The 15,257-nt window shown below is 38.2% G+C and overlaps 1 protein-coding gene across 2 annotated transcripts in view; it reads right to left on the reverse strand.

The window, feature by feature from the left end:
* Nucleotides 1-15,257, reverse strand: part of LOC124619907 (sister chromatid cohesion protein PDS5 homolog B-B) — a 188,039-nt gene that overhangs the window by 101,811 nt on the left and 70,971 nt on the right. For both annotated transcript variants that reach the window (XM_047146541.1, XM_047146540.1), the window contains exons 11-12: nucleotides 14,962-15,075; nucleotides 2,305-2,409 (exon numbers count right to left, since the gene is read on the reverse strand). In XM_047146541.1, the coding sequence (XP_047002497.1) occupies nucleotides 2,305-2,409; nucleotides 14,962-15,075 (219 nt within the window). The remainder of the gene's footprint in view (nucleotides 1-2,304; nucleotides 2,410-14,961; nucleotides 15,076-15,257) is intronic.

Genomic DNA, 15,257 nt, shown 5'->3' on the forward strand with positions numbered 1-15,257 from the left:
TCTTTAGGTTAGGAAGGTATTGTATTTTTGCTCTGGACTTCAATCAACAATCATTGTTCGAACCACAATTCAGGAAATAGTCAGAGTTACTTCTTCTTTCTTCTAATGAAATGTTGATTTCATTCAAATTAATGTCCAAGAAACTATCTGATGAATAATACATATGTAAGTCTTCAGGAGAAGTAGGTGATTTCAACTGCATACCACATTCTTCTTGTTCTATCTTTGTAAGGTCGAAAAATAAAAACAGTAATTGGCTATCAGGTTCCTGTGGAACTCCAGAATCTGCACAGAGACAGGTGCTATTAGAAAGTATATAAAAACTTGGTTTACCTCCACTCTTAACACTTTGTGATACCACAAAGGCAGCTGCTAATTATTATGGATACTCAATGAGTTACAAATTTGAGCAATAACTGTGAACAACTGTGTCAGTGAAACTATGAACGGAAACTGAAATTTGCTTTACAAATTATGATTGTGTTGCGCTTTGTTAACTGTTTACCGATGTGCCGTCAGTCAAGGATATGTACCAGCCATGTTGCACATGCATCCAATCAGCCTATCATGGAGTGGAATAACCTTTATACTTGCAGTGTGTCTTAGCAGCTAAAACTTCAACACTGTGTTTCTTTCAGTATATTCTTAATACATAAAAAAAATGTAAGGGCAGGTTTTGATATGCTGGACTGGACCATTTCCTTGTAAGAGGGTCATACAGATGTCTGTCCCTGCACTCTCTCACAGGCAGCACAACACTTTCTCCCACCTCGATCCTGCTATCCCTCTTCCTTACAACCCCCAACCCCCCCACCCACCATTCCCAATGCAGGCTGCTGCTGCTTATGTCAGACACAGCTACAGTCTGTAGTCTGCAGTCAGGCCACAGTGGCAGGAGAGTGTGTTTCTGTTTCCAATGAAGGCATCTTAGCCAAAAACTTAAATGTGCGGTCTGCGACTCAATGCCTGCTCTATGTGGTGAGTAGCAATCTGTCCTTTTAGTATTGCTGTTATTCCACTCTCGATTTTCCACTGCTTGATTTAGTCTCTTATAATTTACTATCTTTATTTTTTTCATTACTGTATACACCTGTTGTAACTATAAGTGCCCCTGTGATGTTTGAAGCTCTATCACTACAGCATATCTGTCATAGATTTGCGATATTTCTGTCATAAAGTCACTTCTTTGGAGAACACTGTAACAACTTTTGTACTGGCACTGTATATGAATTTCAACAATCCTTATGAAAACAAGAGGATGTTTGTATTTCTAATTTACAGTCCCTGAATATGGCTTATATCACTACCCAGGTTTTATATATTCCAGTCTTCTGTGCCCAGAATTAATTTATACAATGTTCTTAGTCAAAGATGCCTTGTAAAAACATAGCTTACAGATTTAACAGGTTGTATAATTAAAAAGTCAGTAAAGCAGTTTCTGGGAAGATTTTTATGTCTTCTCTAAAAACATCTGCCTCAAGAAGTCATACAACCTAAACATTTTTAAATAGTCCACTAACCAACACCAAATGCTTAAGCGTATTACTCGGACTTCTCCATTTCGAAATTCTTAAACCAATATAAAATTGCCATACACAAGTATTTTCTTTTTAGTTGGACTCACTTGTGTAGTGTGGTGGACAGCATCAAGTCACACTTCCATCATCCAAAGAGCAAGTCTATCAATTCAGCCTTGCTAATTCATGAGTGAGTATTTTAAATGGTAGTTTAAGAGTGGACAACTCATTTCAGGAGCTCATGTATTGAAGTCTCTGGCTTATTTATTGTTTATATTATCTTTTGGCAATCTCTACCTGAATGTGGCTACTATCCACACTATCAGCTACATCAATGTTCTCAATTTTTAATCTGTCCCTGCACGAATTCTTTAGTATGTATAGGACCACAGCTGCTGAACATGCAGAAACTGATTATTGTTATTGCATTTTACTCGTCAGGAAATTGGATAAAAAGAGAGTTGTCCTATTTGTGCCCGACAATCAAAAGGCTTAAAACATATATTTGTATTATCTAGTAACAGACATACATTTACCAATTATGGATATGTGGTCATTTCTGGTAGCCTCTGTCATTAGATACTTTTCCATCACAGGCCCAACTATTCCTGCATATATCATAGGACACGGGACAACCTGGCCACAAACAATTGTAACATTCCAACAGTTGAATAAGATCTATTTGATTCCTTTCCTAACACTTCATTCTTAAATGCCTCTTTTTCTCAACTATCAAATGATTGATATTTTAGACAGCTACAAAAACTAATTAAATGCAATTACTCACCACAAGTAGTTTAAGGCCCCTCTCACCAGCTGTGTTAGGGTGTAGACCCATTTCTTCAATCATATTTCCACCCTTCAGGCAGTCTTCAATATAACCAACCAATACCTACAAATATCAACACAAACAACTTTCCTGTATATTTTAGTAAGAATTACATCTTGAAATAAGAAAGCAGATTTACAGAAGTAGGCAATAAGGTATTATAATATGAATTTTGTACAGAGTGTGTGCAGTGACACTACATATTCTAAGACAATGAATTGCTAGCAGTGCACAGGGTAGTGTTGATCCCAACATTTACTTCATATTCTTTGCTGTTTCTTGGCAGAAGTCTGTATATCAATATAGCATAGCAAGAAATTACTTGGAAAAACAATGATATGTAGAAACCGCTAATTCTGAAATACATTAGTCGATTAAAAGTTTCTTGTAATCTCGAACTTTCCTAACCATTTTAAGACATTTAGAAATCTCTCTTCCTTTCTATTTTCAATCATGTGTCACCTATGAAGAAATTAGATTGCAGGTCAATATTGAGTTTTTCTTAAATTTACTGGAGTCTGAGTGACCAAGTGAGGTAAAGAAATTGTTAAAGCACTGGGCATGCATTTGGAATGAACAGAATAAAAATCTCTGTCCAGACAGAGTTTATCCTTCAGCTCTAATTACCTCATCACCGGAGGAAAATTTAAATCCTCATTCCACCCATACTGTGCCAGGAAATGAATCTGGAATAATGGAGTCATTAAAAATATGGCTCCACAAAATCTTTCTGTTTCGGAAAGTGAAGTTCAAGTAAGATGAAGTGGACAAAATAGTAGCAGATCCCATGTAATGAATATGTATGCTCAAAATTAATGTTGTTTTAAAATACATGTGTATACCCTGCACCTGAGGGATGTTATGAAAATAATTTCTTGTCATTCTATCCTACTATACTGGTACAAATAAGCACACTAAAACAACTGTAGGATGGATGTGTTACTCCCAATGTTAGAAAAGAACCTATGCTTACTGTGAAGACAGTTGCCAGGATGACACATGCCGTTTCATGATCAAATTTCTCACAAAGAAAGAAGAAAGACAGAACACTAAACAGCACTAAAAATTGTTTTCTGTTTTTCTTTTCTTCCATGTTGCAAAATTTAAAAAAACGGATCTGTAAGTTATTGATGGTGTACTTCTGCATAGTATGTCATGTGTTACATGACAAAGTACAAACCTCAACAATATTATGAGGCAGACTGCTATTCACCGTAAAGATGAAATGCTGACTTGCAAACAGGCAAAATGAAAAGACTTTAAAAAAAAAACCACACACACACACACACAAAACTGAGTATACCTCATGCACACATGATTGCTATATCTGGCAGCTCCAGAGTTTTTATGAACTGCGCAGATGGGAGTAATTCTTAGAACGCATCCTCCACTCACGAAATTATCCCGGCCTCAACCTATGGCAACTTACTGTCCTCGTACCCTCCACCCAACAGTGTCCACCCCATCTGTTCTATCACCTCGTTCCACTTCACATACCCTCACCCTCATTATGTGCCCCTTTCTCCCCACACACCTGCTGATCTCTTCCCCTTCTCTGTTCCTCTCCTTTTCCACTTCCCATTCCTACTCCCACTCCATCCCCCACAGCCTCCCAGTGCTGTGCCTGGCAGTACTGTCCTGCTGCCATCTAGCCCCAGCATGCACTGCCAGTTTTTTTTTTTTTTTTTGCACTTTCTATTACGGTCTTCTGCCCCCCCCCCCCCCCCCCCAATCCAAACCCCACCCGTACCCTGCTATGTCTCCCCCTTTCCCACCCAATCCTGATTGCTGCTCTTGTTCACCTAGAGAGTAGCATTCTGATCACAGCAGCACATGTATGCATGAGGTGTACCTCCCCGTGTGGCTGTGTGTGTTTTCTCAATATGTAATAGTCTTTTCATTGTCTGTCTGCAACTCAATGTGTCATCTCTACAGTGAGTTGCTCTCTCACTGTGAGTTGCAATCTATCCATTTCATAATATTGCTCATATTCCAAACTGGACTTTCCATTGCTTGACAGTACAAGTCTCTTTGTCGCTGCATAACTAATGCAATGTACAATCATTTGAACTTGCTTTATGTATTCAACATCTATATCTCCCTTTACAATGTATACAATAAATGTTTTCCTCCAATACCAAACTGACTATTCCTTGATTCTTCACGATGTGTGTGTCAACCGATCCCTTCTTCCAGTACCACATTTCAAAAGCTTCTATTCTCTTCATGTCTAAATTGTTTATCATCCACATTTCAATTCCATATAAGGCCATCACCCAACTATCACCTTTAGGTAAGACTTCTTATCGCTTTCACTTAAAGTAGATGTTCCATATTTCTCTTTCTCAGAAATGATTTTCTTGCAATTACCATTCTGCATTTTATATCCTACCTACTTCGAACATAATTAGTTATTCTGCTGATCAAATAGAAAAACTCATCTGGCACTTTTTAGTGTTTCATTTTCTAATACGATTCCCTCAGCACCACCTGATTTAATTCTACTACATTCCATTACCTTGTTTTCCTTTAGTTTATATTCATCTCGTAACTTCTGTTGAAGACACTACCCATTTTGTTGAACAGTTCTTCCACATCTTTGGCTGTCCAGTGTCATCAGCAAACCTCAACATGTTTATTTCTTCTCCCTGAACTCTAATTCTCTCTCCAAATTTTTCTCTGGTTTCGTTTGCTGCTTGTTAAATGTATGAATTGAAATAACATTGAGAATAGGCTACAACCCCATCTCATTCATTTCTCAACCACTTCCTCCTTTTAAAGTCCTTTGGCACTTTTAACTGAAGTCTGGTTTCTGTCCAAGTTGTAGATAACATTTCGTTCTCCGTATTTTATCCATGTTATCTTCAGAATGTCAAAGAGTGTACTCTGACCAACATTATCAAAAGCTTTCTCTATGTCTGTAATGCTACAAACATAGGTTTGCATTTCTGTAACCTATCTTCTGAAGATAAGTCATATGGTCAATATTCCCTTGTGTGTTTCTAAACTTCTCCAAACCCCGAACTACTCTCCCAATGATCAAATTATACCAGTTTTTCCATTCTTCTGCAAATAATTTACTTCAAATTATGTAACCTTGGCTTAATAGATTGGCAGCTGACTAATATTCACATCTCTCAGCACCCTCCTTCTTTGGAATTGAAATTGTCACTTTCTTCTTGAAGTCTGAGAGTATTTCGACTGTCTCATATGCCTTACAAACCACAAGGAATAGTTTTGTCAGCATGGGTTCTTTTAAGGATTTTGATAATTCAGAGAGAATGTTGTCTATGCTAGGGGCCTTGTTTCAACTTCTTTCAGTGATGTGTCAATTCTTCTCACAGTATCATACTCCCAACTTATCTTGGAATTACTTCCTCTTCCCTTCCTATATTGCCTTCAACTTTATTTCACTTGTACATCTCATCTTACATTTCTCCCACATTTCAGCTTTTCCTTCTTTAACTATACTAGCTGGCCATCTGAGCACTTGATATTTAGACAGCTGTTTGTCTTTTCTTCAAATTTTTCTTATAGGCAGCCTCTATCATTCCCATAGTCATGCACACTTCTACAGGCTTGTGTTTCTTCTCCAGCCATTTCTCCTGGCAATGCTCCATTTTCTATTAATCACATTCTTTGGACATCTGTATTCTTATTTGCCTGCTTCATTCCATGCATTATAACATGTTCTTCTTTTTCAATTAAATTCAATATATTCTTTGTATCCAAGGATAGCTGATCAAGTGAACCAAAAACTTCAAAGTGATTGGTGATGGACAGTTAGTGGGCTGGCTAATGAATTCCAAAATAAATTTGGTTTTGTAAAGGGTCTGACTTGAGCAAAACACTATTTTTAAGGGTGTTTCGATCAAGACAGTCCCTCTTTAAAAACAAATCTATTTGTAAACAAACACAGATAGAAAGGCTTCAACCTCAAGATGAATTCCAAAATGCTGATATAAAACTCAGTTTACAGGGCTGTCACTAAATAGCTTTGATATCACATACTGTGTGCAAGGTGGACTTCAAAAATGGTCACTGATCAGCACAAAGAGCAAAGAATGCATAGTGCATGACAGTTTTTGGAGCATTATAGACAAGATGAAGATCGTTTGTTTTCCCACATTGTAACGGGTGACAAGCATGGATATCATACACCAACACAGAATTGAAACAACAGTCGATACAGTGGTGCCATTCAATTCACCCAAACCAAAAAAGCTTAAGCAATCTCTGCTCCCAAATAGAAAAATGATGGCTACCGTTTACAGAAAGGGAATCCTTTTGATTGATTTCCTGTATTGTGGGTCAACAATTACAGTCAACATATACATTGAAACACTAACCAAACTGAGATGTGCGATCCAAAATCGATGCTAGAGGAAACTGCCGTCTGGCTAATCCTCCTTCACGACAACACATGCCCTCACACTGCTGCAGAAACCAAGTCTTTTGTTGGAAACTTTTTAAGCACCCTCTGTATAGGCCTGGCCTCACACCAAGTCGCTATTTCCTCTTCTTACATTTGAAAAAATGGAACTGGGTGCATAATGATTTCAAACTCAAGACTGGCGTTACCAATTGGTTCAATTCTCAGGTGGCAGACTTCTCTGAAGAGGGGTATAAGAGGCTGGTCCAGTTTCACAAAAAGTGTATAGATATGAATGGTGATTATGTGTAAAAGTAAAGCAGGTATGTAGTACAATATTACGGTCAATAAAAACATTTCCTCATGAGTTTATTTCTTATGACCAAGCAGACCTTAGGTTTGGAATATGCTACATATTTCAGCCTGCAATGCTATCCCTTCATCTTCTATTGCATTCCTTCCCATTCCTGTCAAACATTGCCTAAGGTTCCCTCCGAAATTATTGACATTTGGCTCCAATTTATTCAGGCCCATAACCTTAATTTCCCACCTTCTTCCCAATTTCATCAGTTTTAATCTGCAGGTCATAACCAATAAACTGTGCTCAGAGTCCCCATCTGCCCCCATGGACTTGCAATACGGCGGCTGAACTCCCCCGAATGGGGCCTCCTGGCCAACAATGCCATACGATCATTTCATTTCAACGTTTTACAGTTTAAAATCTGGTTCCGAACTATATGTCGTACCATTATAAATCAGTCTGAAACCTTTCAATGTCTCCACAACCTTCTTTCATGATTGTTAAACCAAGTGTTAGCAATGAACAAATTATGCTCTGGGCAAAATTCTACCATGTGACTTTCTCTTTTATTTCTTGCCAACCAGTCCATGTTCTCTATTATTTTTCCTTCTCTTCTTTTACCTATTATCAAATTCCAGTCCCCCATTACAATTAAATTTTTATCTCCCTTGAGCAGTTCAATAACTTCTTTTACCCTGGCATATATACTTTCAATCTCTTAAAACTTCTACTACTGCAGGAGGTGTTGGCTTGATGTCTTTCTAGGCTGTGGTAACGTGTTCACAATGCTCTTTGTAGTAATTTACCCATATTCTTGTCATTTTATTTATTATCAGACCTGCTTCGAGTTATCCCTATTTTAATATTTGTTTATAATCCTGTATTCATCCAGGGTGTATACGTGGACGAGAAAAAAAAAATTCCCGGATTTTTTCCAGTTAAAAATAGAATTTCTCCCGGATGAAAGCACACTTTTTCCGTTTTAAGTAGCAGTACAATTTTCCTCGGAACTGTAAAACTTATCAATCCTCTCAATGGTTGTGGTTTTATACACCGGCGTAGAATTTCCAGGCACTTTAGAAAACGAAACTCAGGGGGAAAAAACACGTTTTGGAAAGATGTCTGATTGCAGCAACATGCACACTGCATATTTTAAAAAATCGACTTTTATAAAATATGTTCATTTTGTAGCGTACATCTTTCTGAAGAGTCTGATACATGAAACATATATGCTCGAGGGAAAGTAAGACATATTATTTGGTCTTAAGCGTGCCAAAGTGCAGTGCCACGCCTCCTCACACAGCATTCTTCTGTCGCACGTCTCTGAATTTCGCTCTGTGGAATTCAAACATGTAATATTTTGTAATGGGTGCCATCAAACTATATTCAGGACAGTGGAAATTAAAATGTCCTGTGGTGCCTCTCCTGCTCCCAGTTGGCCAGTCTGACATCATGCCCCTCTTTAAAAAAATCTCGCAATTAATACTGGATGGGATTATTTGTAACCGGCAGAACAAGTACTCTTCAGAAAATTTGCAGTCTTTACAGCCTATTAGCTAATAACTTGCTGTTTTGTGTGACATAAAATTAAATATAGGATATATAAAACGAGTAAAGAGAAGTGACAAGCAAGACAGTACACATTTCTTCAGTCCTTAATTTCTCTCTAACTTTGCTGCAGCTTTACATGGTGTCCTTTCCTTTTTGTGAAAGGATCTATTATCTCACCAAAGTTCATCAAACGCTTTGCCACTTCAAAAAACGAAATGATGTTGTCTAATACTAAAAAAGCTGTTAATACAAATGGAACCCAAGACCAGACAGAATATAATTCACGAAGTACCAATATCAAATGCCTATTAGACCAACTACAAGCAAAAAGTTTTATGGTAGGAAATAGTTTCACATTTCATTCATACTCTATAGCTTCTGAAGCATTAGATCGAAAAGTAGTAGTAGTACGAAATTTTTATATAAATTTGGAATCGTCATATTCTTCCGTAATTTGTGAGTCCCCGCTTCTTCTCCTTCCTTGTTCTAACAAACAATCTTGTCATCACTAATTCTGTAACTATTCCTGCCAGTGTCAAAACTTATTCTCTGGTTAACTTCACCTCCCTGCCACAATCACTGGTTTAGTTAACCCGCATTTATTCTCCGGTTAGGCGTTATTACGTGTTCGTACAACGCGTTTTCCGCACTACTCCCAGAAAAGAACTGTAGCGGCTGCTAGCCGGGGACTGTATAAGTGGCCCTTAGTAGTGTGGCGGTCTGGCCAAAAATTTTATGTCAAAATTTCATTTCCTTGGATACACGGAGGAGAAAATACGCAATATTTGTGCCTGTTATTCCTTTTATTCATTTATTTCCACTCTGTTAGTCTGAATCTATGGAATTCGCTAGTAGTTATAACAACGCTGATCATTTGCAAACCCAATGAACCACATAAACGGCGATTGGCATTCATTCACCCGTTCGGCTTTATTCCGCTCAGCTCATATAGACCCATTCCCTTTGGTCTGCAGGATAGTTTCTTTCTAGATGCGAAGCGGATTCCCCTGACAGACACATCAAGTACACTATGCACGCATTCAAAAATCAACTTGCGATTATTTCAGAAATCAACTTAGAATTTGTTCAAAAACCAACAGGGATGCGTTCAAAATCATATGAGTAATCGATATACCAACGAGCGCTGGATGCTTGGCGCTTTGTGAAACAAGGTCCATTTCCTCAATAATATGAATTTGGTGCCCCTCTCCCCTCCCCCCACTGAAACTGTCGCCCGGGGCAGATACCCGTTTGCCCCCGCCCCCTAGTTCCGGGCCTGTTGCGCATACATGAATCTGGCAGCTTAGGCGCACCAGTAAAATTTTTCCGGATAGCATCTGGCTGCTTGCTGCTATTGCTTATACTGCTAACTGCCACACTTCTGTAGCCAGTAGCAGGAGAGGGTACTACTGAAACGCGACTCAAGTGTACATGCTCATAATCTCGCTCGCAACTGCTCAAACAAATCTAATGTAAACAATTGTGACGTCACGCTCATCGGAGGCAATTTGTTGTCATGAATAGTCTTCGTTAAGCCTTTGACGCGTTTTGCTGTTGGCAAACGCTTGTATGAGCAATGTGTTTTGTTGTTGTATATGGTGCATTTCCTTTGCAAATTAAAGTTTTATTTTCTTTTTTTCTCTCGTTCGTTTTTTATTGCTGCAGTATTAATCTGCAGTAGCGAGATGCAGTAATATTCTTTGTTAGAGTATTGGTTCTTACCAGTCAAAGTTACAAAAATTTAACTGAAAACTAAAACAATGAAAAATTCCCGGAATTCTAAAAAATTCCCGGGTTTTTCTCGGTTTTCTCCCGGATGAAAAAATTCCCGTGTTTTTCCCAGATCTCCCGGGTCGTATACACCCTGTCATCAGAACAGAAGTTCCAGTCTTTCTGCTGACATTCCACACTGCAACAAGTAGAATGACTGTTTAGTTTAACTGCAGAATTTATTCCACTGCTTAGGGTAGTATCAACCTACAACTATTTCTCCTTTAATAGTCATATGTATAAACAGCAGTATGGATGGATGATGACATCCCCCTGTGTAGTCCCTGCCTGGAGACCCCAACAAAGTATATGCCCTCCAGAACATTTTACCCAAGAGGATACCATCATGATTTAACCAAATAGTAGAGCTGCATGCCCTCTGGAAAAATAATGGCTGTAATTTCACATTGCTTTCAACCTTTTGTAGTACCTGCATAGGAAGGCCCTTCTGGCTAATGTTAAAAGGCCAGATAAGTCAATAATCCAGACTTTTGTCCCAGGAACTATTGAAATCACTGCTGCCTCTCTTCAGGAACTGTATATTTGTCTGGTCTCTGCACAGATACCCCTCCATTTTGACTGCAGCTACAGTAAGGACATCCTTTCGTGGTACATGAATGTGTTTGTAAATGAGGAGCTGGTACAGTTTAGTGATGTCACAGAATAGAATTTCGTATCCCATACACTGTGGAGAATGAAAGGAAGACTGTGCGAAGGAGAATTATTGCCTTAGGGAGAGCAATGTGACCAATGAGATGCAACACTGGTTTTATGTCAAGAGCAGAATTTAGGAGGTGCCATACTGGATTAAGTCATATGGAGTTGTAATCTGTATTTGGCAGTTTTTATATACGAACATTCATGCTAGGGGTATAAGACTTTTAAAAGCACACTGAGGATCTCTCAAAAATGCTTCACTTTTAGTACAATTTGTAATTGTAAAATAATGAGAAACTATGATTTTATAGATTAAGGGTTCTCATATTTGATGCTTTTTGTGTTATAACTTGCATACTACGAAAGTATGCTGTTTCAGCACTATAGAGTATTTATTACTTATACCTTATGTTTTCCAAAAGACTCAGGGACTTTCTTATTAATTTCATAGAAGTATATTCTGCAATACCCAGTGTTATTCATAGTAAACTAGCAAATCCAGCAATGCTTTGCAATTGTTAAATATGTATGGGAATTGGAGGTATGTCCTAATTTCCCTCTCCTTCAGCCCCCTTTGTCCATCTCCTCCTCCTCCTCCTCCTCCTCCCACCCCCCTCCCAATCTCCATACATTATCTTCCCTCCACTCCCCACTCCCTGCTCATCTCTTATCCCACACTCACTCTATCCATTTCTTCCTCCTACATCTCTCTGTCCATATCCTCCTTCCCCTTCTTTACATTCATCCCCCCCCCCACCCACCCACTCTGTCCACCTCCTCCCTCCCCTCTCTGATCTTATTTATTGTTATTACAAATGGAACCTTGATTGGGAACAGAAGTCAAAATGAATGGGTAAATGGTTGGAACCATTGGTATATGGGATATGAGAGAGACCTATCGAGCTGCTGGAGCTACGAAGATATTAGCTTTAATGACAACATTCACATGGTTTTAATTTTGGAACACGTAGAATTGTAAAGTTATCCATTAACACGACTTTCCCGTTTTCTGTTAAAAATGACTGCAAAAGGAAAGGAAAACTGCATATTTTCACAGCACGGTTTAACATGTTTCTTGCAGGCAGTCCAACAGAAAGTGTTTATTGTATAACATATCTATATCTCCAGTGGTTTAGGCTGTGCATTATCTGTCAGTCAGTCGAGAAGGGATTCATACAATGTCAGTAAGATCATGAATTTATTGAACTTAAATAAATCAGAAGTCACTGTGCTTAAGCTCCAGCCAAGCAAGTCAAACTCGACTGAATCCATTGCTCCAGAGCCATAACGGATCATGCCTGATAATTTAGTATTTGATTTTCCTACAAATGCTGTCTACACTCTTCACCAGTCTCACTGAGTCAATGATCATGTAGTTGACTTGCATTGTGTGTACGCCACTGATATTTTGACACCTCCTGGCGCCATTTTTTTCACGGAAATAAACCACGAACTGAAATTATTTGAATGTTTGCAACACGCTCCAATATGATCACCACTGACAACATGTTTGGCCACCTGCTATGTCACGTTCAAAATTCTTATGTGTGTAAATTCCAACTGAGTTATTCAAACTCGATTGTATCTGTTGTTCCGGAGTCATAATGGATCGTGCTCCAAACACTGTGTATGCTCTTCATTAGTCCCATTGAATAGGCGGTCATGTATTGGCCTGCACTGCATGCACACCAACTGATATTTCGATGCCTCACTGGTGGCAGTTTTTGACATCAATTCAATCTTTGCAGCACATCAAAGATATGATCAACACCAATAAAACATTGGAGTATCGCTTCCAGTTGTATTCTTCTTCGCAAAGTATAAATACTCAAATGGAATTTTTTGTTTTTATGAAAGCATGTGACAGGAGAACTGCCAAACTCAACACGAATTTTCTTTGGTATGACAACATATGACAGCATAACTGTAAAAATGACCACAATTCTTTCACTGAGATTTTCATATAATATCATCAAAATTGACGACTTTCCCGATTTTCCAAAAAAAATTTTCCCACATACTTCGTCCTGACAATTACGGAAAAAAAGAAAAGGGGGAAAAAATGCCCAATCGGTCGAGGCGTTCTCAAGTGATGATCTTTTATACCTTCGGCAACTGATTTTTACTTATAAAGATAAGAGTGCTTTCTACCTGAGAGTGTGCTTGATTTCACTAATATCCCAGGAAAAATGAACTAATAAATAACAGTACTGGGAGATTCCCTTCTTCAAGAATTGCCAACAGGGTTAAAGCAGCTATTCAACATGTGTCCATTTTTGTAGAGAAACTGTGTGATAAATGCACCAGACGCAGCCCACGACTGCTACTGGAGACTGCTGCAGTCGCAAATCATGAGGAACTTGTTCTGTGAGATATGAGGTGTGTTCAAAAAGTAAGACGACCTTATGTTTTTATGACAACATACTTTATTCACCAGTATTCCACGTTGTCCCCTACAAAGCAATCCCCCTCAAATACAATACACTTTTTCCAACACTTCTTCCAATCCTCAAAGCGCTTATCATAAGCACTTTTTGATACAAAAAGTATTTTATTTCCTCAATCGTTGAAAATCTTCATCCTTTCATAGGTCTCTTCTGATTTGTGAACAGGGAAAAGACGCAGGGGACCAAATCCGGTAAATATGGTGGCTCAGGCATGATTGTCATGTTGTTTTTGGCCAAAAATCTCTCACAAGCAATTATGAATGAGCAGGTGCTTTGTAGTGATACAAAAGCCACAAATTTTTTTTTCCACAATCCCAGACTTTTTGTGTATTGCCTTTCGCAGACAGCCCATAACGTCAAGGTAATACTCCTTACTGACCGTACAAACCTTGAGGCAAAAATTCATGATGCGCTACACCAAAATAATTGGGGAAAAAAAACCAGTGAGCAAAATTTTGACATTTGATCGAACTTGGTGTGCTTTTTTTAGTCTTGGCTCTCCAGGATGCTTCCATTGGGATGATTGGGATTTTGTTTCAATGTTATAACCGTAAACCCATGTTTCATCACCAGTTGTGACCCTTTTGAGCAAATCAGGATCATCACTGATGTCATTCAAGAGCTCCTGCGCAATGCCATTGTGACAGTTCTTCTGATCAAAATTGAAAAGTTTTGGAACACACTTTGCCGACACACGTCTCATGCCCAAAACATCCAAAAAATTTGCATGATATGAGCTGAGCAATATGTCAACATCCTTAGCAACTTCTTTTACAGTAATTCAACAATTTTCCAAAAAAATTTTCCTCGCTGCTTCGATGTTATCATCTGTTGTTGATGTGCTGGGGCATCCAGAGCGAGGTTTGACATTGGCATCTTCTTGGCCATCTTGGAAGAGCTTGCACCATTTGTAAACTACTATTTTTTTTTTTTAATACATAGAGCAGACTCACAGTATGTCACTGTCAACAGTTCAAGTGTTTTAGAGCACTTGATCCTCTTTTTTACATAAGATTTGATGCAAATTCTTTGCTCCATTTTTTATAATAACCGAAAATCGCCGAGCACACTAAAACATGTCCAACCTTTCTATCTGTGAAAACAAACGAAATATGCTGTACTCTTGAAATTGTGAACATATGTTCAGGACATATTGGCAGGTCCACAGTTTATGAGAGTGGGGATGTGAAAACAGACTGTAATAAACTCAGCAAAAGATAAAGCAATAGGCGCATATAATTGGTTGGTTCGGATCTTGGTCAATAACTTAGTTCATTGGCAAGTGATTTAAAATGTGTGTGTGTGTGTGTGTGTGTGTGTGTGAAAGAGAGAGATAGAGAGAGAGACACCCAAAAATGAATTGTAGGTGAATAGCTGCCTCTCCTAATTTTTATTTGCAATCTACGTAAGTCACATAAGCACACATCTATTCTAATTAGCTTCCAAAACAGAAAATTCTGTCTTAATAATAATTAGTTCCATACACAATGAACATTTATTCAGTTCTGTATGAATACCTTAATTGATTGGTGATCGACCATTACGGACGATATCCTCTCCAGTAACATCTTCACAGTATTATAATACAGATTTGTCATCACAGGTTGCCCAAGCTTCTTAAGAATCAAGCTCTGTAAAACAAGAAATGAAAGGACTCTAAAAATAACACCTACAAAAAAACATCATTTCATCTGAAAGTTATTAGAATCTCAACTATAAATAAATGTAGTTTTTTTCTTTTTTAGTGTAAAAACAGAAAAATACCAATACCTTTTCAAAAATACACTAAATTATTGCCCTTCTCTCAAAGTTA

This window comes from Schistocerca americana, chromosome 6 (assembly GCF_021461395.2).
Source record: "Schistocerca americana isolate TAMUIC-IGC-003095 chromosome 6, iqSchAmer2.1, whole genome shotgun sequence".
Taxonomy (NCBI): Eukaryota; Metazoa; Arthropoda; class Insecta; order Orthoptera; family Acrididae; genus Schistocerca; species Schistocerca americana.